This window comes from Budorcas taxicolor, chromosome 1 (genome assembly GCF_023091745.1).
Source record: "Budorcas taxicolor isolate Tak-1 chromosome 1, Takin1.1, whole genome shotgun sequence".
In the NCBI taxonomy this organism is placed as follows: domain Eukaryota; kingdom Metazoa; phylum Chordata; class Mammalia; order Artiodactyla; family Bovidae; genus Budorcas; species Budorcas taxicolor.
This window is the reverse complement of record NC_068910.1, coordinates 171,036,651-171,062,723: the sequence shown is the minus strand read 5'-3', so window position 1 is coordinate 171,062,723 and position 26,073 is coordinate 171,036,651. Positions and strand designations below refer to the sequence as shown.

The window sequence follows — 26,073 nt, the reverse complement described above, 5'->3', positions numbered from 1 at the left end:
ATCAGTTAAAAAAATAAGGAAGTTACAGTTTTACTTTAGTCAAAGAAATGTCAAGGTAAAATAAAGTATCTTTTTAAACACATAGTTTTAAAAATAAAAATACCCATGATTAATGAGACTGTGATAAAGACTACTCTTATAAAGGTTACTCTCATACAAATTAAAAAATAAATTTAAAAATCACTTAAAAAGTCATATATTTGATTTAAGAATCTCATCTCTGAGAGTTAACCAAGAAAATTTTAAAAACTGCAATGGATTAATACTAAATACTGTAAATCAACCATACTTCAAAAAAAAAAAAAAAAAAGCTGCAGTAGGATATCTACTTTCACTTATCAGATTCAGAAAACCCAAGTATGTGTCAGTAAGACTGGCAGGAGTGTAAAACAGTACACAACCTTTCTTGCAGTAAATGGGCATTATATAGCAAATTTATATCTATGTCTATTTGTGGATCCAGTGATCCTAAATACAACCTGGCACGTGGAAAAAACCTTACACAGACATTTGCTTAAAGAAGAAACAGTAGAATAATCATCCAAAAATTAAGGGAAAGAATAGGGAAGAACAGACAGAAACAGAAGTTAGACCTTTATGTATTACCTTGAAGACAAGGTACTTATTTTTTACTTGGAAACTATAAATGCTTCACATAACCAAAAACAAAATAAACAAGGGAATTTTCTAGTAGTCCAGTGGTTAGGTCTCCACACTCTCACTGCTGAGGGTCTGACTGGGGAACTAAGAAACCATAAGCCTCTTGGCATGCGCAAAAATAAAGAAAAATAAAACTCCCAAACTGAAGCAATTCCCCCAAATAAAAGAAAACACAGAAACAAAAAACTGTATATGAAGCTGGTGGCTTAACTACACATATAGAAATTATTTCAAGTGACATTATTTTTAAGTACATCATTGATGGAATATATCCTAAAGAAAAAAAATCCTCAAGGAAATCTCAAAAGTGGAGTAGTTATGTTATTAGCATCAATGTGGTCTTGTTATTTTGACAGATTTTATATTATATACCTCAATATATGTCAAGTAACTATGTCTACAGAAAGATTTCCAGCATAGACGAGATAAAAATACAAGATCAACGAAGTGAAAATATCTTACTCAGTGATATCTGATAGTTCTCTTTCATTTATGATTTGTTTTTATGCATTCTCATGTTTACAAAAATTATAATATGTATATCTTTCATTTTCTTAAAAAAAAAAAATTACTTCCTATTTTTTTCATTCAAGCCTACATACCATGACAATCCTGCAGCAATGATCATCCTTAGTATCTGAACTATGACCTTTAAATACCACTTGCTACAAAAGGAACCAAGACACCCTATAAATCGTTAATTCTAGGTCTAGGTCAGAAAATACATCCAAAACAAAAGGCCCAGGAATCATGTCATATCCAAAAGGTAGGAAGCTCTCAAATACTCGAGTGATGTTAAAAAGACGGGCACCAAACTTAAAATAGGGACAGGGACAACCTGAGCATCAGAAAGAATAACTACAAAGTACTGAAACTTATAATAAAAATAGATATATGTAAACCCATAATTTCCTAATGACACTGATAACTTTGCACTCGTCTCCTTTTGAGGTCGTTAGGGAACCATGTCATTCTAAAGACTGAATGATAGTAAGCAGGAATCAAACATTTATCTTGCTTTTCCTATATGAAATATATTTCAGAGTAAATAAACAGCTGATAAGGAAGTAAACGAACAGCTGATAAGGAAACCCTCTTTACTCTTCTTTACTGAAGAATCACGCCTAATACATAAAGAATGACACAATTACAAAGTCATCATTTTGCAGTTCGTAGTAAAATAAGGGATCTAGGTAATGTTCATCATGACTGCCTAAAAACCACTATGTGAAAGAATGATGAATAACATTATAATAATGGGTGGAACAGTCTGGTAACAGCTGAGCTCACTTTTCAATCTAAATTATCACTAAATGTAGGATAAACAGAATGTATCTTCCCATGTGAATCATTAGAACATTAAATATTTTTCCCTAAAAACTGAACCCAATCTAGCAGTTTGTAAGAAACATGGAGGCAAAGAGGATAGAGATAATAACAGATCAGTGTTCAGGAAAAAACCCACATGCTGTGATTGTGACATTTTATTTTTTGATTGTGACATTTTAAACTGTGTCTTTCCCAAACGTTAATGTAAGCATGTGATGACATGGCATATGACTAAATAGCACAATTACTTGCTGTTTGACCTTGGGCAGTTTATTTGTCTATACTAGTTTCTTCATCTGTTAACTCATGCCACTGTATCAATTCTAATTAAACAGAAAAATATATATACACATACTTAGTTATATTAAGTTCTTTTCCTCTTACACAGATACTAACATGATGACTTTCTTACCTTATCCAAAAGGTGTATTATCATTGGTACAAGATTGGCATCAATTACTGCCTGAACCTGCTGCTGATTTCCTGCAGTGATGTTAGACAGGAACCACACTGCTTCCTGTAGGAAAAAACTCCTTTAATATTTCTTACTGAAAAATAAAATCTGCAGCTGAACTAGGAAAAAGCATTCACTACCATAACCAAATGATTTTTACTATGGAATGACTTTCATAATTAAAAATTTCAGAATCTGTATTTCTCTGTCCCCTTTTCTGTATTTTTCCTTGGACAAATTAATGAAATAAACTAACCTTCTAAAAACTTCTTGAAAACGTTCCAAGCACTAAGACTATAAAGAAGTTTGGCTGAACAAATACTAAGGAACTGATGAACTGTAACAACCCAGCAGAGGTGATGGAATTCCAGTTGAGCTAATTCAAATACTGGAAGATGATGCTGTGAAAGTGCTGCACTCAATATGCCAGGAAACTTGGAAAAATCAGCTGCGGCCACAGGACTGGAAAAGGTCAGTTTTCATTCCAATTCCAAAGAAAGGCAATGCCAAAGAATGCTCAAACTACCACACAATTGCACTCATCTCACATGCTAGTAAAGTAATGCTCTAAATTTTCTAAGCCAGGCTTCAACAGTACGTGAACTGTGAACTTCCAGATGTTCAAGCTGGTTTTAGAAAAGGCAGAGGAACCAGAGATCAAATTGCCAACATCCACTGGATCATCAAAAAAGCAAGAGAGTTCCAGAAAAAACATCTACTTCTGCTTTATTGACTATGCCAAAGCCTTTGACTGTGTGGATCACAATAAACTGTGGAAAATTCTGAGAGAGATGGGAATACCAGACCACCTGACCTACCTCCTGAGCAATCTGTATGCAGGTCAGGAAGCAACAGTTAGAACTGGACATGGAACAGCAGACTGGTTCCATATCAGGAAAGGAGTATGTCAAGGCTGAATATTGTCACCCTGCTTATTTAACTTATATGCAGAGTATATCATGAGAAACGCTGGACTGGATGAAGCACAAGCTGGAATCAAGATTGATGGGAGAAATATCAATAACCTCAGATACGCAGAAGACACCACCCGTAAGGCAGAAAGTGAAGAACTGAAGAGTCTCTTGATGAAAGTGAAAGAGAGTGAAAAAGTTGGCTTAAAACTCAACATTCAGAAAACGAAGATCATGGCATCTGGTCCCTTCACTTCATGGCAAATAGCTGGGGAAACAGTGCAAATAGTGACAGACTTCATTTTTTGGGGCTCTAAAATCACTACAGATGGTGACTGCAGCCATGAAATTAAAAGACACTTGGCTCCTTGGAAGAAAAGCTATGACCAACCTAGAGAGCACATTAAACAGCAGAGACATTACTTTGCTGACAAAGGTCTGTCTAGTCAAAGCTATGGTTTTTCCAGTAGTCATATATGGATGTGATAGTTGGACTATAAAGAAAGCTGAGTGCTGAAGAACTGACGCTTCTGAACTGTGGTGTTGGAGAACACTCTTGAAAGTCCCTTGGACTGCAAGGAGATCCAACTAGTTCATCCTAAAGGAAATCAATCCTGAATATTCATCAGAAGGACTGATGTTGAAGCTGGAACTTAAATACTTTGGCCACCTGATGTGAAGAACTGACTCATTTGAAAAGACCCTGATGCTGGGAAAGATTGAAGGTGGGAGAAGAAGGGGACGACAGATGACGAGATAGCTGGATGGCATCACCGACTCAATGGACGTGAGTTTGAGTAGACTCCAGGAGTTGATGATGGACAGGGAGGCCTGGCATGCTGCAGTTGATGGGGTCATAAAGAGTCAGACACAACTGAGCAACTGAACTGAACTGAATACAAACACAAATCTTATTTATTCCCTCTTCTATTCTGATCAAGAGTCCTAGCCAAAACGGATGAGTATCTCAATTATTCATGATGACTGAAACACACAAAAATGAAACAATGGATTGTTTTTGTATACTTATTTGTAACATTCATTCACTGCACCATCTCTCTCAAAGATAAAACAGATTCAGATGTTCAATGGCTTTACTGATCTACTTCAATGATCTTTTTATGTTACCCTTTATACCACAATGGTACTACTGCTACCAAGAGGATTACAAGTTGCTTTTCCTCACAGAAAATAAAAGCCACTTGAAAACACAGAATGAAATGAGACAAAATGTCTGCCTAGTGTCCTATGTAGGATATTACTATAATTTACAAACTTTATAAATTTATTAAACATATGAATTTACTAAAGGAAATATTTTCTCTCTTTTAAAAAACTAGCAAAGAAGTTTACTCCTAATGTGCAGAAGGCTCTTTTGGATCAGATCACAGGACCACGTTTAGTGAACCTGTCAGAGATTTTAGGGTGCTAGGCTACTTAGGTGAGCTGCTCCTGGGCTATAATCATAGGCAATGTTGTAATCAACAACCCATGCACTTCTACAACAGCCTCAGATGCACTCCAGTATCAGCATCACCAGTCAGTGCCCCCTTTTCATAGCCTCCACAAGCACACACACATGCACACACACATACACACACTATCAGATAGTTAAAAAATATTAAACTTAAGATTACTTAACTTAGATATTAAAATTTTCTAATCATACAACATTTAACACCCAATTATCTCTATTTCATCATTTCCAGGAGAGCCAAGTTTGCACTGTTTGCAACTGGTTTATTGTAAAAATGGAAAATCATGTACCAGTCCATATCATAAAGAGTAAAATATCTTACTTTCTCGTAATGTCTAAATGACAGCTTATATTAAAAATAAATATGAAAGATACTCAACCACATAATTTCATAATTGAAAATGACTTCTTCACATGCTATTTATTAAACAGTATTTAAAAATACTTACTTTATTAATTTTCTCTTTGGGATGTGTCAGAAGTGCAGGGAAGTGTGAAAGAGCATCACAGTTTAAAACTACTTGTGTTTGCTCATCAGTTCCAGTAACAATATTGCCTACAGCTCGAAGTGCTGCCGTCTGAAACATAAAAATATTTAATGAGATGATGTTGTTCTATAGGAATCACTCCTTATACACAAAGGAGTATTAGGCAGGCTACGAGAAATATCTTCATTCATTCATGGCAACCTATATTTTTCAGCAAGTTGTGTCAGACACTGATTTAGAAACAGAGGAGTGAATAGGACAGATACAACCTCAGTTCTTAGGGAGCCTCCATTACCGTACGAGGAAATGGTCAATAAACAAGTAAGTATGAAGGATAACTTTAGATAATAATTATGACCATAAAGAAAATAAGATAATACAGAAGTTTTTGTGTGAACACATGTTTTCAGTTTTCTTGGGTATACACCTGGGCGTGGAATTTCTGGGTCATATAATGACTGTCTAACTTTTCCAGGTACCGTCAAATTATATTCCAAAGAGGCTATACCATTTTACATTCTTTCTAGTAATGTATGAGGATCATATTTTCTTTACATTCTTGCCAACACGTTACTGTCTTTTGGATTACAGCAATCCTGGTGAGTATAAAGCGGTACTTCACTGTGGCTTTGATTTACATTACTGACATTTACATTAGAGATTTGTGTTTGTATTCAGTTCAGTTCAGTTGCTCAGTTGTGTCTGACTCTTTACGACCCCATCAACTGCAGCATGCCAGGCCTCCCTGTCCATCATCAACTCCTGGAGTCTACTCAAACTCACGTCCACTGAGTCGGTGATGCCATCCAGCTATCTCATCATCTGTTGTCCCCTTCTTCTCCCACCTTCAATCTTTCCCAGCATCAGGGTCTTTTCAAATGAGTCAGTCCTTCGCATCAGGTGGCCAAAGTATTTAAGTTCCAGCTTTAACATCAGTCCTTCTGATGAATATTCAGGATTGATTTCCTTAGTGACTAACAATGTTGAACATCTTATGTGCTTACTGACCATCTGTATGTCTTCTTAGGAAAACATTACTTTTTAAAAACCATTTAGAATTGGGTTGCCATTTTTTGTTGAGTTTTAAGAGTTTTTCATGTATTCTGGACACAAATCCTATTTCATATATGATCTGTGAATATCTCCTTCCATTGTGTGGGTTGTCTCTTCACTTCCTTGATGGTCTCTTTAGAAGTTTAAAATTTTGGAAGTCTAATTTTTTTGGGGGGGTGGGGGCATTTTTTCTTTGACTTCTTGCAGTGTCAAATCTAAGAAACTACTGCCTCATTCAAGGTTATGAAGATTTATGCCTTGTAAGAGGTTTATACTTCCAGATGTTTCATAATAGCTGTTTTCATTTCATAATAGCTGTGATTCATTTTTGAGTTTAGTTTTTTAAAATATGGTGTGAAATAGGGATCCAACTTCATTCCTTTATATACATGGGTATCCAGTTGCCTCAGTACCACTTGTTGAAAAGACTGTTTTTGCTCACTGAATTTTCTTGGCACCTTTGTTGAAAATCAATTGATCACAAATGTATGAGTTTCTTTCTGGACTCTTGATTCTATTTCATTGATCTGTATGTCTATCCTTATACTAGAATCACAAAATTTTGTTTTCTCTAGCTTTGTAGTCAGGTTTTAAAGTGAGAAGTCCCTAAACTTGATTCCTTTTTCAAGACTGTTTTGGCTATTTCTGGGTCCACTGTATTTTAAATATCGATTTTAACAAGAACTGCATTTAATCTGTATATAATTTTGGGGACCATTGCCACCCTAATACTGAATCTTTCAATTCACAAACATAGGTATCTTTCTACTTATTTAGGTCTTATTTAATTTCTTTCAAAAATGTTTTGTAGTGAGCCAGTTTCTTTAACAAATAAATTTAATAAGGGAAAGAATAAAGGAAGAGTTAACAGAAACATAAGGGCATAGCTACTAAATGTAATGTGCTGACCTTGTTTGAAGACCTACTGATCTAGTCAAGTTGTGAAAAAAAGTGAGGCAAAAAGTAAAAATCAGATACTGACTGGATTTTAGTAAGTGCTCTAACGGTACTGTGAACGTTAAAAAATAGGCTTACTTCTTACAGATGCAAGCTGGATGAAATTATACAATATCTGGGATTTGTGTCAAAGTAATCTGGAGGGGAAGTAGAAATATACAGGAAACCTACATAGTTCATTACATTATTCTTTCTACATTCCAAATTTATGGCATGAAAAATTTAAAAAGTTTTACAAAATCTATATTAGTTATCAGGCAAGGTATAGAACGTTAAATTTCTTTGAGAGCTGGCTAAAGTAAAAGTCTAAGCACTATCTTCTCAAAGTCTAGTATTAAAACTGAAGATGCATTCAGAAAAAAACAAAAACAAAATGCAAACCAAAAACCTATACCAAGACGTAAGTACCACACTTAAGAAATGCAAACTTCATGGTAAGAATTTAGTAGGAATATTAAAAATAGACTACAAATACCCCTAAATGACAAAGTATTCTATTAATCAATTATTTCTGAATTTAGCTAAGTGTTCCTTTTTTTCTTTAAAGTGCTTTAAATTTTAGAGATGAGTTTTCATTTTGACAGCATATGAATAACCTAAAGAGCTTTTTAAAGCCCAGATTTCTAGGAAATACATCAGATTTACTGAAACAAATTCTGAAAGTTGGGCAAGGGAAACCAATTTTTTTCTTTAAGCTTCACACACCTGATTTTATCATCTAGCCAAGGTTGATAAAATGAATCTGGTTAACAGTTTTCCTTATGCTATTATTGTAGTTTATAGGTTCTTTGTCATTCTACGATTAAAGCACGCGCTATTTACTTCCGAAGGACAGGGAGAGGTTGCTGCACTTCCCTTTACCACCGTAGTTTGACAGTTATTGCTTATAACTATGTGAACTTCTCATCTTCTCTTTATTAGCTCTTTCTAGATGCAGGTTTTTGGGGATATTTCTACAGAAGGATTTTAAAATAATACAATAAAACAAAAATCAAAGAAAATGATTTTAAATAACTGGAAGAATACAAGTTAGGAAGCCCCTAAGCAGCACATTTCAGTATAGAGCCTTTATCACAGTGCCAGTGATGCTGAGCATTAACTAAACTTGCCAAGCGCAGTGTAGAAGAGTAAAAAAGGACAGCTATAGGGGAAAACAAAGAGTAGGAGACTAAAAGAAGAAAAATAGGGAAAGTAGGAAAAATAAAATCATCAATACTTATTTCAGATGCTACCCAAGTTGCTTTAAGAACTGCCCTGCTCTACGTTAGAGATCAGTAATTTACAAATAAGTCAACTTGGCTTTTTTTTCTAGGAAAAGGGATATTCTTGTAGTAATCATATCTCATTTTCTCCTTCTTTAAAATGGGGATCTAATAATTCACTCTTTTCCATCACAGATATGTTATTATTAGACTAAAAAATACTTAACTATTGATATTATCCATATTCAAATGTCATGTTTAAAGCAGATAGTAGCATGTTATTAATAAAAAACTCACCTGCACTTTAACTTCCTGGTGGCTGAGAAGAGGAACCAAATGAGGGACTATTCCAGAGTCTATTACCATCTGTATCTGTTCATTGCCAGCATCAGTAAGGTAAGAGAGGGCCCAGACTGTATCTACCAATATCTAATGAACAAAAAAAATTCAAATAATCCTTGAATATTTTCTCATTTCAAAAATTTTTAACCATATGGACTAACCTCTGATTGTTCTACTGTCTTCTTTCTTCTGTTTGCTCTCACTTAAAATCACTGGAATGTTAGTCTTCAACTATGAACGTCTATATTAATATGTTCATGTTCCAGTCATATTTAGGATATTTAGGTTAATTATGATTCCAATCACAGACTGATAGCCACTCCTCAATCACAAAGATACAAATATACTATGTAGCACATAAAATATGAGAAAAAGACATTCTCTTTCCCAAATGCTCAGATTGAGGGATAATAGGCCCAAGGACACTGTGATAAATGCATACAGCTGGAAAGAGTATATGTATCCAACATTATATGTATACACATTAAAAATATCTGGGGTAGGTGAATATACTCAAGATGTTCTCACATCAGTAACATGTTGGTTGGTCTAAAGCCAACACTCCAGTATTAGGATTATAGTACTTTCATCTGTTCCAACCAGTTTGCTTTGCTTTGTAAAACTAGAGGCAACTTCCCAAATAGCGCAAGTCTCCCATAGCTACAGATAAAGACATTAAAAGCAACCAAAACATGTTCTAGTTTAAGAAAACAAAACAATGAATCAACCACAAAACTATAATTTACATCAGCTGCCAAACTACTTTTTTAAAAAAATCTCAATTAATTAACTCATTATGATTATATTTCAAAGTACAACAGGCCACTGTGTTTCATCTTTGTATGTTAAGTCCTAATTAGAAGTCATGGCAAAACAAAGTATGAAAAACAACTGTTAAGCTGCTAAATAATGCAATTATTGACAAAGACACAGTAATAAATAATTACGCCTGAAACTTTACTTTCAAAGCCTTTCTAGAATATGAACTCTATGTCAAAAGACAAGCCAGAAGAAGTTTGAAATCTTTACATTCTAAATCAATGGTATATTTATAACATCCAAGAAGCCCCCAGAAGAAAACAGCACTTTGTCATTTTTCCTTTCAGAAATTCAAGAAAGCACTATGGATATTTTTTAATGTAATAAGAAGACATTGAATGAAAAAATTCACACACCTAAGGAAGTATCAAAACATGTGAGACAACTAAATTTCAACTCACAGAAGTAACTTCATATGCACTTTCTGTGTCAGCAAAGTTAAGTCTATGGATAAGTATACTAATTACAACTCTCGTGTAATTTCAATATTTCACTTATGGTCTGTGGAAACAGTTTTGTTCAGTTATTTTTACTTCTTTGATGGCCTGATTTAAGAACTTGCTCCTAAGTATTAACCCAAGAAGATTTTATTTTTAGTAAACATTATTATTTAGCAAACAATATTACTAATGCTAGTAAAAAAAGAACAATGCAAACTGGCTTGGGAAATTCAAGATAATATCAAGAGGAAGAAAAATGGAGTTATAATCTCAAATGGATTGGGGTAAACAAGTGGAAAGAACACAATACAGCTCTGAATAAGGTCAACCAAGATGTCTGGTTTTTCCAGTAGACATATAAACTTTGAGATTAATCTTTCTTGGAAATCTTTTAAAATAAAATATGAAAAATTTGACTATAAGAACCCCAAACCAAAATTTGCTTACATGTGTGTTTTCTGATCTTAGACTATTTGGAGCTATAAAAAATATCTTTAAAGCAAAGATCATGTTCCTCTATGAATGTCAAGCACATAATATAATTCTAACTTAATGTAGTATAATTTGAAGTTTAAATTGTTCCATATCTTTAGAGAGATCTTAGCAAAAAGGTATTACTACCTAAGAAACTGAAGCAGTCTGTCACACACTGATCATACCAAACTGTGTTTTTGAAGACCTACACAAGTTTCTGATGGTTGCTATGCGTTTTGTCCATGTGATTTCCTTTTACCCGTAACATTTCTAGCTCCTCTAACACAGGAAGGCTAGACTGACTTTATAAGCAGTTAGATCTGTTTCCTACTCTTTCATTCTTCCTGAGTTGCTTTTTCCTTTGCTCTCTTTGTTAGAAAGAATGAGCAGGATATATTTATTATGTTTAAAATCTAGTTTGCACTGATTTTTTTCCCCCTGTTGTTTGGATACTCAAGAATTATCTTTATACCAAGTGAGGCCATTAGCAAAGTCACTATAAATGAATTAACAGAGTAATAATGAAATTAAAGAGCAACTGATGCTTATGTTTTGGTCTAAGAATGGTATATGAATACAAATGCATACATAAAGGCACACATACTTTTTTTTTACCTTTCAAAAAATAATACCACTAGGTGTATGTGTTTCTCTCACCGGCCAGCTGTCAAAATGAGCTTTCATAAAAAGATTATGAACAGTCAAAGATATGATCTTTGTGAGAGCTTACTAACTGGCAACTTTAACAACTTCTAATATCAGTTTTTGCAAAACAAATACATAATACACGCACACACATTACTGCCCAGACCAAAATAACAGGCTTGACTTCACTTGAAATTTACATTTTGTGATATGGGTAAACACAGAGTAAATACAAAAATACCAAACTATGTATAAACAGCTCTTGAACTAGGGTGAAGCCTTAAATATATACACACATAAAAATATATGATGGGAAGCATTTACTCACATTTACGTCTGTGTGATGAATTAAAACACAAAGAGCTGGAAGAATCTAAAGAGGGAGAAATGGATAGATTTTAAAATACACATAGATAAAACTACACACATAATAATATCTACTTTAATTTAAAAAACAAAACAAAACAAAACAAAAAACACTTGTTACCTCCTGAATGGTTTCCATTGGGGGTGGTGGGTCTTTGTGGCGACATAGGTTGACCATAACCCAAGTAACATTTCTTAAGAATGTTATAGGAATAGATGGACTTATGAAGGAAAGTAAAGGTTTCACAACTCCAAGACTTATGACATAATCTCTACACTGTGGCCCATCACCTGTAGGAAGGAAGATTTATTAATACAATAAGTAATTAAGAAAACATAAAGCACTGGGTTCAATATGCTGCTTATTTTATTTGAACCATATATTTTGATATATGCAGCAGTTTTAGACAATACTAACCTAGCTCACATTTTAGGTCTTTGAGGCAAGAGGTGTAACGTAAGGTACTAAGACTTCCTTTGTACATTATTCATGTATTCAGGTTTATATGCTGCTCACCTATAAAATGTTTTTATGGCATCTAAATGCCAGAAGCCTAAATAAGGTTTTCAAGTACTTTGTGAACAGAGAATTGTTGCTTTTTGTCTTCTCTCTCAATGGTACTCGAAGAAACCTTCATGTTATAAAAAGAAATATACGGGAATACCATTACAGAGAAAAATATCTAGAATTTATACTGATGACCTGATGTCAAAGCACAGAGAGTATTGACTATAAATTACTCTATACACTTAAACTATGTAAACTATGTCTACAGTATTTGAAGATGAAATGTTTGTTCTTTTTGCCATTTATTCTATAATGGCACTGGAATTAAAAACCAAAGATCAAGATGTGCTATTAATAGTTATAAATCTAAAATTTGATATAAAGGGACTCTGGATATACAAATGATAGCATTCCTAACAGCAATATATTGTATGCCAAGAACAGTTTATAGGGAAATCTCCCCATCTGAAAACTCACAACTGTGGGGCACTAACCACACTTCACCTTCCATCTTGGCCCCCAAAAGGGTAATAAAGAAGAGCTTTATTAGAGCAAGGCTGATTACTTCCATGCAAAAAAAAATCTGTGGCAAAAATAACTTTTAATATAATGGCACACAATACAGTTCAGACCCCAGATTTTTTCCATTCTCCAGCTTTTTGAATTTTTGAGTTTGGGTAAACAATGTTGTAGTTAAAAAGCAAATTCCTGAAATACTACAGCTGTCTTTAATTATTCTTCTTGCAATTATTTATCAGAGAAAATCAGAAAGGTACGGTAATCATGGTTGTCAACATTTAACGAGACTGTCTATATGACAGTCATATAGACACTTGTATGATGACCACCTCATGATAATAGTGGACAACATTACTATATTTTACTGTACTAAAATCTATGTGTTTATACTTAAACAGCTATAATTTCTGTAAAATAGTCCATAAAAACTAGAACTGAAAACAAGAAGCTGCTTTTCCTTTTCAACTCCTAGTAGGCATTTGTATTACACAGTACATGATCACAACAATTGCTGGACTAGCATTATGAGTTTTAGACAAACCTATGATATTTCCCAGGGCCCACACTGCTTGCTCACAGACATTCTGATGGGGTGAATGGAGAAGCCTCAGGAAAAGTGGCACAGCATCTGAAGGAAGAAAATACATGCTATCATTTAAGTCTGAAGATATTATATATCAATTAGATTTTTTAAAAATTGAAAAAAAAAAGTTGACAATACTGTAAATTGAAAACTGAACTTGTTTCTTTGCTGAAATTCCAAAAGAAATGAACCTATCAAAAAAATATACATATCTAAAATATATTCTCATTAAATGATTTTCATTAGACTAACAGTAGTACAAAATTTCTGAGTAGCAGACAAAATTGTCACCATCAAAATGACAGCTTCAACATACAGACAAACATCAAATTAAGTTGATAAAACTTTATTCACAATTAAACCTGGATTTAAATTTAAAAAATTAATTCCTTATAGAGTAAGTATTATCTTCAAATTTGAAAAAAACCCTCTAATAATTAAAATAACTTTTGAATACAGAAATGTAAAATAGTATCACACAGGTCTTTAACCTGGCCACATGAGACATTCTGAATCAGAAAATGCTTCTGTTGCTTAACAAGGAAATACAGAGAGACATTTAACAGAATAATACTGCACTGAATACATGATTCTTTCATTTTTCTTTCATTCTTTCTTTTCCTTCTTATACTGCTTTGAAAAATGCTATTTAACTACACAGAGATCAGGCAGGTATACTTATATGTGTGTGTGTGTTAGTCATTCAGTATTGTCTGCCTCTGTGTGACCCTGTGGACTGTAGCCTGCCAGGCTCCTCCGTCCATAGAACTCTCCAGGCAAGAATACTGGAGTGGGTCGCCATTTCCTTTTCCAAGGGATCTTCCCAACCCAGGGATGGAACCTGTGTCTCCTGCATTGGCAGGTGGATTCTTTACCACTGAGCCACCTGGGAAGCCCTTAGACAAAGAATACTGCTTATATATTTGAAGGGGATTTTCAAAATACCTTCTTAAACTTATGAATTTCTTTATTTAGTGTGTGCTAAGTCACTTCATTTGTGTCTGGCTATCTGCAACCCTATGGACTATAGCCCATCAGGCTCCTCTGTCCATCAGGTTCTCCAGACAAGAATATTGCAGTGGGTTGTCATTCCCTTCTCCAGGGAATCTTTCCAACCCAGGGATCAAACCCGCATCTCTACTATCTCCTGCATTGGTAGGTAGGTTCTTACCACTAGCACTACCTAGGAAGCAGAATCAAGTAACACTCATGGAAAATAACTCAAGTTACAATAACATAACTCAGTGATTATTACATTTGTTGGAACATAAACAACCAATCCTATAACAACAATGAAAAAAAAATTCAAGCCATTCTCTCAAAGGCCTACTTTATAAAATAGAAAATATCACTAACTGGGATAAGATGATCAAAGTAACATACTTAAGTTGGCTTATTTCAACTGCCTTATGTGTTACTGAATTCAAAATTATTATTTTATAATTTAATAGTGCTATTCTTTCAGAAAAAGCACTAAGTGTTTTAAATAATCTGTTTTTGGAAAATTACGATTTTGTTTCTTAATAACCAACTTACTAGACTGAACTACTGCTTGAGTTTGTTCAGAGGTTCCAGATGCAATATTTGTCAAAGCCCATGCCGCTTCAAACTGTAAAGAAGGACTACAAAAAAAAACAAATTGTTTTAAACAGCAGGAATTTCTACACTGGCCCAAAATATCTACCAACCACTCCTCCCTTCCAGCATTTTAAAAGTATCAAATATTTTGAGGTAAAAGATCTATATAACCCATATTTTTTAACTTCCAGTGACTATTTAAAATATCTCTTTGGTATAAAAAGCATATAACCCTCTCAAGGTGTCCTTATTTTTATTAAGAACTCTTTAAGATACCTGCACATTACTAACTAAAGTTTTCTCAAGTATTATCTGGATAAACTAGATCTTACTAATTTCCAAAGCTTAAAGGCTAACTAAATATATCACTCGCAAGTTCCCTTTTGATCTTTACCTTCTCTTGGTGTAAACATATCTTACATTGTTTTTCACGTTGGCTTTTCAACTCCATCTTACAGCCCTTTTTTTTGTCGTCTGAAGATCAAATTAACTACTAAGAAAATGTTGTCTTCTGCAAAGGACACACTCTAAATTATTCCTTAAAATAATGTACTTACTTGTCATCTCTTTCAAGACAATGGACTAAAATAGGCAAAATTCCAGATTTTATTAAGTCATCAATTGGTGGATTTCGATCACTGGACAAAAGCTTCCTGTAAGAGATATACATACTCCTTATGAAACTTAATGAAACAATTAAATTCAAATTCACGTTTGATAACAATAACCTGAATATTTGCCACACTCTTCTTGAAAGTTACTTTTTAAATTTACATAATGCAATTTTGTCTATTATAAAAAGATTGATTGATAAATTCACAGAAATTATTAATAATTAGGAAAAATGGTAGACATGAACAATTACATATGGTTCTAACAACCATAAAGACATGAACACTTTACCACTTCTTTTAAGTTAGGACAAAAGTGCTGGTACAAGTTTATAGCTGATACCAGTTTCTAATTCTTTATCCTACTCTATACACTAAATTGGAGAAGGCAATGGCAACCCACTCTAGTATTCTTGCCAGGAGAATTCCATGGACAGAGGAGCCTGGTAGCCTACAGTCCATGGGGTCACTAAGAGTCATACACGACTGAGCGACTTCACTTTCACTGTACACTAAATTAAAGACCATAAAAGCTCAACAACATTCTCAACAACTAAAGGAAATGTTATTCCCCTATATAAACCAAGTGATAGCTGCTAATTTACTATCCTATCAATGTAAACTCCCTGACTGAGCTTTGTAACATTCCACAAACTCCATTTTATTTGTCTAACTAATTCTTTGTAATTCAAGGATCAGTTGTCTGTCCCAACATTTCAATCTAATTTGCAGGCCCTTCAAATCCTACTTCCCACACTTGGAGTGCTCTCTTTTCTGTCTATTCAAACTCTATCTATACAACCTGTGTGTGTATGCTTAGTTGCTCAGTTGTGTCAGACTCTTTGCTACCTCATGGACTGTAGGCCACCAGGCTCCTCTGTCCATGGGGAGAGATTCAGGCAAGAATACTGGAGTGGGTTGCTGTGCCCTACTTCAGGGGATCTTTCCAGCCCAGGTCTCCTGCACTGCAAGCAGATTCTTAACCATCTGAGCTACTCTCTCTAAATTCCAAGAATATTTACATGGCATACAGCTATACTTACTGTTGAGCATCACTATTTTTTATATAGTTTTGTCTTCCCAATTAGCCTCTAAACTTCTTATAGAGCAGCAATTATTCCACAAGCTTCCTCACAGTATTTTCCATAATATATGGCACAATTCTTTATACAAAGTAGGAAATAAGCCAGTCTTTAACCCAGTCTTTGTTAATCAAGGTTTCAAAGTTGATAAAAGAAAACTTTTTTACTACTTCACTGAGGACATTCTTAAAGAGAAATGATGTTTTTTCTTTGATTGCAAAATGGTATATACCATATATACAATGTATTATTAGTTTGGTGACACTGTTTTGGTTTGTGCTAAGGTGCCAGTAATTTACCCAGCCGATTTTGCAACAATGTGAATGCTAACACAGTTTTTAAAAAATGGCAAATGAAATCTTATTCATTTTTATAATTATTGTGAAAATAACAGTCCCTAAAGTTGTCTCAGGATCTCCTAGGGATCCACACACTATTTTCAGATACCCTGCCTTACGACTTTCATTATCTTGCAGAACTCATGTTGAGAAGAGCTGCTCCAATATTACAATTAACACTGACAATGGTGAGCATAATGTATTAATTTCTTAATCATTCTTCCTATTAACATTAATTTGCTATTTGAGATATGAAAATTTCTGTGACTTTCTTCCTATATTAACAAAGACCTTTCTAATAAGTTCTTTAACCTGTAGTGGACAACACTGTAATCTTATAATTTCCTTATCTGTTCTAGGCCATTTACAGTGAATATACAAAAGTAGCAAAGTCTAATAAACATAAAAGGGACTCAAAAGCACTGGGTAAGATATTATATGAAGGTGTGAAGTCTTTTTCCACTTTAAAATTTTATAACAAGTTAATTTCTTGCTCAAGTGTCTCTTTCCTATTGATAATTAGAACATAGGGTATTATTCTTACATATATTAACAAAGAAACCACTATATTGTACTATGATACAACCACGTCTTCCCCAAGCTATTTATTAATACAAATGTCTCAGTAGTTAAGTTTCTCTGGCTTTTCCTTTGAAATATGAGTGCACAGGTTTTACAACAGAAATATGTAAAATGATAAGTAGGAGTCCTAAATTTTAACACCTTGCAGCCTTCAGTTCAGTTCAGTCGCTCAGTCTTGTCCAACTTTTTGCGACCCCATGAATTGCAGCACGCCAGGTCTCCCTGTCCATCACCAACTCCCAGAGTTCACCCAAACTCATGTCCATTAAGTTGGTGATGCCATCTTGCCATCTCATCCTCTGTTGTCCCCTTCTCCTCCTGCCCCCAATCCCTCCCAGCATCAGAGTCTTTTCTAATGAGTCAACTCTTCGCGTGAGGTCGCCAAAGTATTGGAGTTTCAGCTTTAGCATCAGTCCTTCCAATGAACACCCAGGATTGATCTCTTTTAGGATGGACTGGTTGGATTTCCTTGCAGTCCAAGGGACTCTCAAGAGTCTTCTCCAACACCACAGTTCAAAAGCATCAATTCTTCAGCGTTTAGCTTTCTTCACAGCCCAACTTTAACACCCATACATGACCACTGGGAAAAGCCATAGCCTTGACTAGACGGACCTTTGTTGGCAAAGTAATGTCTCTGCTTTTGAATATGCTACCTAGGTTGGTCATAACTTTCCTTTCAAGGAGTAAGCATCTTTTAAAGCTTTAATTCAACTTATCGTTTGATCATTATGAAAATTGTGAGAATCAGCTACCCGAGCAAGAGCTGAGGAATCTGACTTTTAATAAAATTAAACCTATTATTCAGTAAAGAATGAAAAGTTTCACAATGTTTTTCTATTAGTCTATAGCAGTAACATGTCAAATCAACCTTTCTCCAGTGTTTGCACATTTTAAATGTACACTAAAGCTTCCACTTCTTAGTGAATTAGAAATTTGCTAATTTTAATACTCTAAATTAGAGAATAATCTTAGAGAATAATTTTTAAAATAAATTCATTAGGTCTATGACTATTTTTTATTATTTGTCATCAAAGTTAATATAAGAAACAGGACTACTATACAGTAAAAACCCAAACCTAAGTTATAAACATTAAATATGTCCTTAACTTACCTAGCAGCTTGAACTGCACTTAATTGAATTCCTTGGTTATCACTGGATGCATTCTATAAAAAAACAAACAATTTTTGATGCAGATACACAATAATTAGTTGACAAATACAAGAAATATGAATGAGGGTGGGGGAGGGGAAATCAACTTACTTGAACTATAGCTTCTAGAGAGGTATTTTGCTAGGAAAAAGTTAGAGGAAATTAAGTTAAAAATTCACCTTGTAATTCTGTATTTATGTAAAAATCACAGAATTTTTAAATTACCAGAATAACAATAACTTACCACTCTATAATCACCATCTATGTCAGAGTCTTCACAGATATCTTCATGTGGTACATTCCTCCTCTTTAAGAGATGTTCATCTCTTTTATTCTTAAAAAAATAGAACTTCAGTTAAATTTTAAAACGCTAAGTAGTTTCACATAAAAATTAGACAATCCTGTGCCTACAAAAAATACAAAGTGACTTTTCAAAGTAAAATGCAAATGCAGACAATTAAACCAAATTGTGAATTAAACATGTAAGCAACACCTATTTGAGCCCCCAAACTCCAAACATTACATTTTTAATGAACTGTGAACAATGTAAAAACAAACTAAAAACAAAAACAAAAAAAAACTAATTTGATTAAAAAAAGATAAGAATAGAGTTTAAGCCAGAACCAAACATACATATTTATTTCAAAGTACTGAACCATTTTATACATCATCTGGGAGCTTCTCTTTATCACCTAAAAGCAAAGTCAAAGCAAAAGTTGGCAGTTCAAAAATCAGACAAAAATTAACAATGTCTTACAAAAATTAAGGGCCACTTGAATTTCACTAAAATGTTCAGGACAAATTTTAAAATATATTCTCAACTAACCTACTTTAATACTTGAAAAGTTGACAAAATTTTTAAATACCAAGCTCCTTTTATGGAGTAAATTATTATAAATAGCAGAACTATTTAGTATAACTATGACATATACCTTACATAAACCATTTAAAATTACAGAAGAAAAAACTGTTAGATAATGTTTACCTCTATTTTAGATAGTTGACAAAATGCACCTTGCCAACTTCAATAGTTGTCAAAATTAGTCAATATCTCCATTTTCAAAGAAAAAAGAAACGCTCATTTAAGCACTTGAGATTCATATACATTTGCTAATTTCTCTATATATGGCTGCTGTAATTATACTTGAAAGTACACAATATTAATCAGACTCACCTTTCTTAATTCAACTACAACTTCATTTCGTTGTCTTCTCATAGTCTACAAGAAATTAAAGAAAATTGTTTAAAAAAAAAATCACCTCAAATTCCATCACCCAGAGAAAACTGCTATTAACACTTTGATGTACACCCCCTAATCTTTCCTTCTAGTCATATATATACATAAAGTTATATTCTACTCCTAATAAAGATTATATGATGATTTCCTATCTTCATTTCATATTCACATTCTTCAATACTGAAAATCTCTTTGAAATTATTACTGGAACTATAATATTGGATATATCATAAAAGTTTGAAACTGTAACACAGGAATTATTAAAAACATAAAGGTACAAAGAATAATCCATAATCTCACCCCCTGTAAGAATTCCCTATTTAAAAAGTAATATATGTACAAGGTAATCTCACTGCCATATGAACCCCCTATTTAAAAAGGAATATATGTACAAGGTTAGTAAACTGAATTGCTTTAAAAAAGGAGGGTGGGGGAGGGGGTAAAAACCTTCCTGACAATTCACAGCCTCTTTCTTTAAAAATACACATAGCTAGGTTTACTATGATTCTGATACACTTATTCTGTTCTTTACCTTATTTTTATTTATTTAAAGATCTGGAAGATCTTTCATGACGGTATATGCAGATATATTTTATTCTTCCGAAGGAGCACATAATTATTCTATCACATATTGTAACCATTCTGTTTTTTAACGTTTTTTTCTCACTTTAAAGTTACCTAACACATGGATACATGTTCACTGTAAAACATTCAGACATTCAGAAACGATACCAATTCACATTATATATAGGACCGCCTCATTCTTTCTAATAACTGCATATGCCAAGACATACTAAGTGGAGAGAGCAATTCATGAAGTAATAGTTAAAATGTCTAATAAATACATCAAACATATCTGAAACCAAAACTTTTGACCTTTAACAGTTAAACATATGTTCTACCCCATCTCACATGGTTCATATGAGGGTGAGATTATGAGTTCTTTTACCCTTAGTATTTTTGTATTTTTATAAGCCTTATGTTACTGTTTAAAAATTTGCAATATATCCAATACTCCAGGTCTATTAATAATTTCAAAGAGAATTTCAGCAAATGGCAACTCCATCCTTCCAGTTGCACAGATCAAATTATATATTAAAGCCATCCCTAATTCTTCTTTTTCTCTCATATTACACACTCAATTTGTTAGCAAATCATATTGGTTCAATCATCAAAAACTTATCTGAAATACAACTACATATGATGATTTCTCTGCCACTCTCTGATCCAACTCACCATTATCTCTCCTCTAGATAACTGCAACTCCTAACTTGCATCCCTCTCTGTACTTGCTCTCCATCTTTCTTCCAGTCCATTATTATCACAGCAACCAAAGTAATCCTCATAGCGAGTCTTGATTTTTCTGTGCCACAGACTTCTTTGGCAGCCTAGTGCAATCAATGGCCACCGTCTCAGACTGTTGCGGTTACTCAGTTGCTAAGTCGTGTCTGACTCTTTACGACCCTATGAACTGTGCCAGGCTTTCTTGTCCTGTATCTCCTTCAGTTTGCTCAAATTCACATCCACTGAGTTGGTGAGGCAATCCAACGAACTCATTCTCTGTTGCCCGCTTCTCCTCCTGCTTTCAATATTTCCCAGCATCAGGGGCTTTTGAGTTGGATCTTGGCATCGGGTGGCCAAAGTATAAGAGTTTCAGCATCAGTCCTTCCAATGGATATTCAGGACCGATTTCTTTTAGGACTGACCACTCTGATTTCCTTGCAGTCCAAGAGATTTTCAAAAGTCATCTTCAGCACCACAATTAAAAAGCATCAGTTCTTCAGTGCTCCGCCTTCTTTATGGTCTAATAACTCTCACATCTGTACACAACTACTGGAAAAAACACAGCTTTGACTATACAGACCTTTGCTGGCAAAGTGATGTCTTTGGTTTTTAACACACTGTATAGGTTTATCATAGCTTTTCTTCCAAGAAGCAAGTGTCTTAATTTCATGGCTGCAGTCACCAGTAATTCTGGAGCCCAAGAAAATAAAATCAGTCACTATTTTCATTGCTTCTTCATCTATTTGCCATGAATTGATGGGACTGGATGCCATGATCTTAGCTTTTGGAAATGTTGAGTTTTTTCTTTTTTAAAAAGATATAAATTTATTCATTTTAATCGGAGGCTAATGTTGAGTTTTAAGCCAGCTATTTCACTCTTTCACCCTTATCAAGAGGCTCTTTAGTTTCTCTTTGCTTCCTGCCATAAGAGTGGTGTCATCTGCATATCCGAAGTTATTGATATTTCTCCCAGCAATCTTGATTCCAGCTTGTGCTTAATCCAGCCCAGCATTTCACATGATGTACTCTGCATAGAAATTGAATAAGCAGGGTGACAATATACAGCCTTGACATAGTCTTTCCCCAATTATGAACCAGTCTGTTGTTTCATGTCCAGTTCTGTTGCTTCCTGACCTGCACACAGGTTTTGCAGGCGGCAGGTCAGGTGGTATGGTATTCCCATCTCACAGTTTGTTGTGATCCACACAGTCAAAGGCTTTTGTGGAGTCAATGAAACAGAAGTAGATGTTTTTCTGGAATTCTCTTGCCTTTTCTATGACCCAACAGATGTTGGCAATTTGATCTCTAGTTCCTCTGCTTTTTCTAAACCCAGCTTGTTCATCTGGAAGTTCTCGATTCATGTACTGCTGAAGCCTAGCTTGAAGGATTTTGAGCATTATCTTGCTAACACGTAAAATGAGCACAATCATACAGTATTGCCCTTCTTTGGGACTGGAATGAAAACTCACCTTTTCCAGTCCTGTGGCCACTGCTGAGTTCTCCAAATTTGCTGACATACTGAGTGCAGCATGTCATTAAATCATCTTTTAGGATGTTAAAAAAGCTCAACTGAAATTCCATCACCTCCACTAGCTTTGTTTGTAGTAATGCTTCCTAAGGTTCACTTGACTTCACACTTCAGGATGTTTGGCTCCAGACGAGTGACCACACCATTGTGATTATCTGGGTCACTAAGACCTTTTTTTGTATAGTTCTGTGTATTCTTGTCATCTCTTCTTAATCTCTTCTTCTGTTAGGTCCTTGCCATTTCTGTCCAAATGTTCCCTTGGTAGCTCCAATTTTCTTGAAGAGATCTCTAGTCTTTCCCTTTCTATTGTTTTCCTCTATTCCTTTGCACTGTTCACTTAGGGCTTTCTTATCCCTCCCTGCTATTCTCCGGAACTTAGATAGCGGTTTTAAATATAGAAATGAAATATGGACTATTACAAAAAAAGCCAATTAAACGTATTGTTCCCAAAATATAGAAAACATGAAACATCAAACTGTAATACATATGCTTCATTGTCATATCAAATGGAAACTAGCAGTTCCATAATAATTACTATACTTTCAAAGTAATGATCATGAATGGTATTTCAGGATATCTTGCAACAAAACTGATTTTTATAGGTGGTAACAAAAATCACAGGTTACTTTAATAAATATGGAGGTTTATTGGCTACATTACTAACTGAATGAAATACTCTTTCAGTTAGAAAGTTAGTGAAAACAAGGATGCTCTTTTTTTTTTTTTCTAAGTTCCCAGGTTTTCTTGTATTCTACCCATAGACTTCATGGGAAGAAAGACTCAGTAAAGAAACCCTTTCTAAAAAGTCAATCAGATCATTTTACTCCCCTCTTCAAAACCACCCAATGGTTTTCCACTTTGGAGTAGATGCCAAATCACGGCAATGGCTTCAGTATTCCCATCTCATCCCCTCCCTGGTTACCACCTCCTATATCTCAACTCCTATGATTCTCTCCATCCATTCTACTGTATCCTCACTAACTTCACTATTCTTCTAACACACTGGAAATTCTCTCTTCAAGGCATTTTCTAACATACCATATAGCAACTACAAGAAAATGGACTTTAGAAATAAACTGACTGGGTTTAATTTTCAGCCATAATACTTGTTACCATGCCTCAGTTTCCTCATCTATACACTGGGGATTAATAAAAACACACACACACACACAAAACCATCTATGGGCTTGTGTGGTAGCTCAGTGGTACAGAACCCACCTGCCAATGCAGGAGACAAGGGTTCAATCCCTGGGTCGGGAAGATTCCTCGGAGAAGGAAATGGCAATCTACTCTAGTATTCTTGCCTATGAAATCTCATGGACAGAGGAGCCTGGCAGGCTCCAGTGCATGGGATTGCAAAAGAGTTGGACATGACTTAGCAACTGAAGAACAGTAACAAAAATACCTACATCAAAGGATTACTGTAAGGATTAAACAAACACATATAAAGTACATAAAATTTCTGGCACATAGTGCACTACTTATTATTGCTATTGTTATATCCTCAGGCTGTAATGCTCTTCCCTCAATATCTGCAGTGTTCACTCATCTTCGAGTGCTTCAAATGTCACCTCCATGATGAGGTCTTCCTCTTCCTAACTATCCAGCAACTACACATCTATATATCTGGGTACTGGGCTTCTCTGTCTTATTTTTCTCCATAGCCCTTACAACATTTTAATATACTATGTAAAACTTTTTTTGCTTATTGTCCCCTTCCTCCCCTAGAATATATGTTCTATATATTAGGAATAACATGAGGAATAAATATTATTCCTTCTCAAAATGTACTGATCTTAAATGTGTGGAAATCTTTACCTCAATTTTTGACCAAATCAATTTATCCCATCTTTGTTTAAGTGATCATTTGAGCTTTGGTAAAGCTATGGAATTTAAAAATATGACAACTGAAAATACTAATAAGTATTAGTATTGTATAGTATGCTGCAAATGAGTAAAAACAATTGGCCAAATATTATGATAAGACGTTCAATATTCACCATGGTTCAATCATTACAGCCTTCAGAGGTAAGAAGAAATCTTTCTTTTTGCAAATAAGGAAACTGAGGCTTAGAAAAGTTAAATTACTTGACCAAGGCTACATGGCTAGAACTGTGACACCCAGTATTACAATTTAGAGCCTGTGTGCATGCTTAGTCACTCAACTGGGTCTGACTCTTTTTGACCCATGGGCTTTAGTCCGCGAGGCTCCTCGGTCTATGTGATTCTCCAGGCAAGAATACTGGAGTGGGTAGTCATTTCCTTCTCCAGAGGATCTTCCTGACCCAGGGATAGAACCCACATTTCCTGCATTTCAGGCAGTAAAGGATCCTTTACTGTCTGAGCCACCAGGAAGGCCCAAAATTCAGAGTTTCATACATAGCCAATTAACCACTAAGCGATATTGTCTCCCACAAGTCAAACAGAGTTCAAGCCAGTGTTTAGAGCCAATGGTTCATTTTCTAAAGCAGAAGCACCACTATCAAGACAACGGGCTTTTCACTGTATCACAATACTAAAACAATAAACAACTCAAGTAAACAGTAACAAAACACAATGCCCTATGTCTTACATACTGAAAATAAAACCTGCAAAATGTACTAAGGTTTGTCCAGGAAAAGGCAGACTTCTGAGGGACAGAGATTATTTCTAGTCTGCTTTCTCATCCCATTTAAAGAAGTGGGATTAAGGTATAATCAACGGGCTGTAACTTCTTTTTAATAAAGCAAGCTATTAATAAATCCTAAACAACTGCTATATATACACAAAATTTCCCCTCATTTTAATCTATCTTATTTATTAAATTTAGAGTTTCTGATAATTTGAACCACTACTAAAGGATTTATCAAACTAATTTAGTACTACAGTTATGACATAAGCTTTGGGCTATTACTAGCCATAGAAACACAAAATAAGAGAAGTGACAATCTTTTTCATAATAAAGCAAAAAAGATTTTTTTATTTAAGAGAATGATTGAGGTAAAGAGACAACTGAATGAAATAGTAGAAAGACATCCCATGCGCCAGCCTGGTAGCATTTACCATTTTTTTTTTTAATTGCAAAAAAACAAATGTCTTAAAAGTAATATTAGTTATTTACAAATCACAACCCCATCTCAAATCAAGGATTTTTTTCCCTGAGGTCACATGAAAGGGATACATAAAGTTTCTTTTTCTAAATTTTAACTTATTCTAAAGAGCAGTTTTTTGCACACTACATGCAAACATAATAGTTATGGAGTCACATGATTTACACTGATGCAGTAAGCTGTCAATCAGAATTCCAAAAGGCTGCCAAACTGGCCAAAGGCTTATTTATAGGCCAAAGACTGTCTAAAGGACAAAGCCTGTAGAGGGTGCCTCCCTCCACCCCTCCTTCCCCAATAAAGAGTAGACAAGAGTTCAGGCTGATCTAACCACCCAGAATTTCTGTATTTTTTTTGCTCATAATACAGC

General features: G+C 34.5%; 1 protein-coding gene and 1 non-coding gene across 2 annotated transcripts in view; both read right to left on the bottom strand.

Moving 5' to 3' along the window:
* KPNA4 (karyopherin subunit alpha 4) overlaps positions 1–26,073 on the bottom strand; it is a 60,351-nt gene that overhangs the window by 10,569 nt on the left and 23,709 nt on the right. The window contains exons 2-13 of the mRNA XM_052637926.1: positions 19,743–19,787; positions 18,813–18,902; positions 18,680–18,709; positions 18,530–18,582; positions 15,363–15,458; positions 14,764–14,849; positions 13,186–13,272; positions 11,739–11,908; positions 11,580–11,624; positions 8,829–8,960; positions 5,281–5,409; positions 2,402–2,506 (exon numbers count right to left, since the gene is read on the bottom strand). Coding sequence (XP_052493886.1) covers positions 2,402–2,506; positions 5,281–5,409; positions 8,829–8,960; positions 11,580–11,624; positions 11,739–11,908; positions 13,186–13,272; positions 14,764–14,849; positions 15,363–15,458; positions 18,530–18,582; positions 18,680–18,709; positions 18,813–18,902; positions 19,743–19,787 — 1,068 coding nt within the window. The remainder of the gene's footprint in view (positions 1–2,401; positions 2,507–5,280; positions 5,410–8,828; positions 8,961–11,579; positions 11,625–11,738; positions 11,909–13,185; positions 13,273–14,763; positions 14,850–15,362; positions 15,459–18,529; positions 18,583–18,679; positions 18,710–18,812; positions 18,903–19,742; positions 19,788–26,073) is intronic.
* Positions 4,730–5,062, bottom strand: LOC128058533 (small Cajal body-specific RNA 7). The gene has a single exon (XR_008200499.1). It is a non-coding gene; the product is annotated as a small Cajal body-specific RNA 7 (non-coding RNA).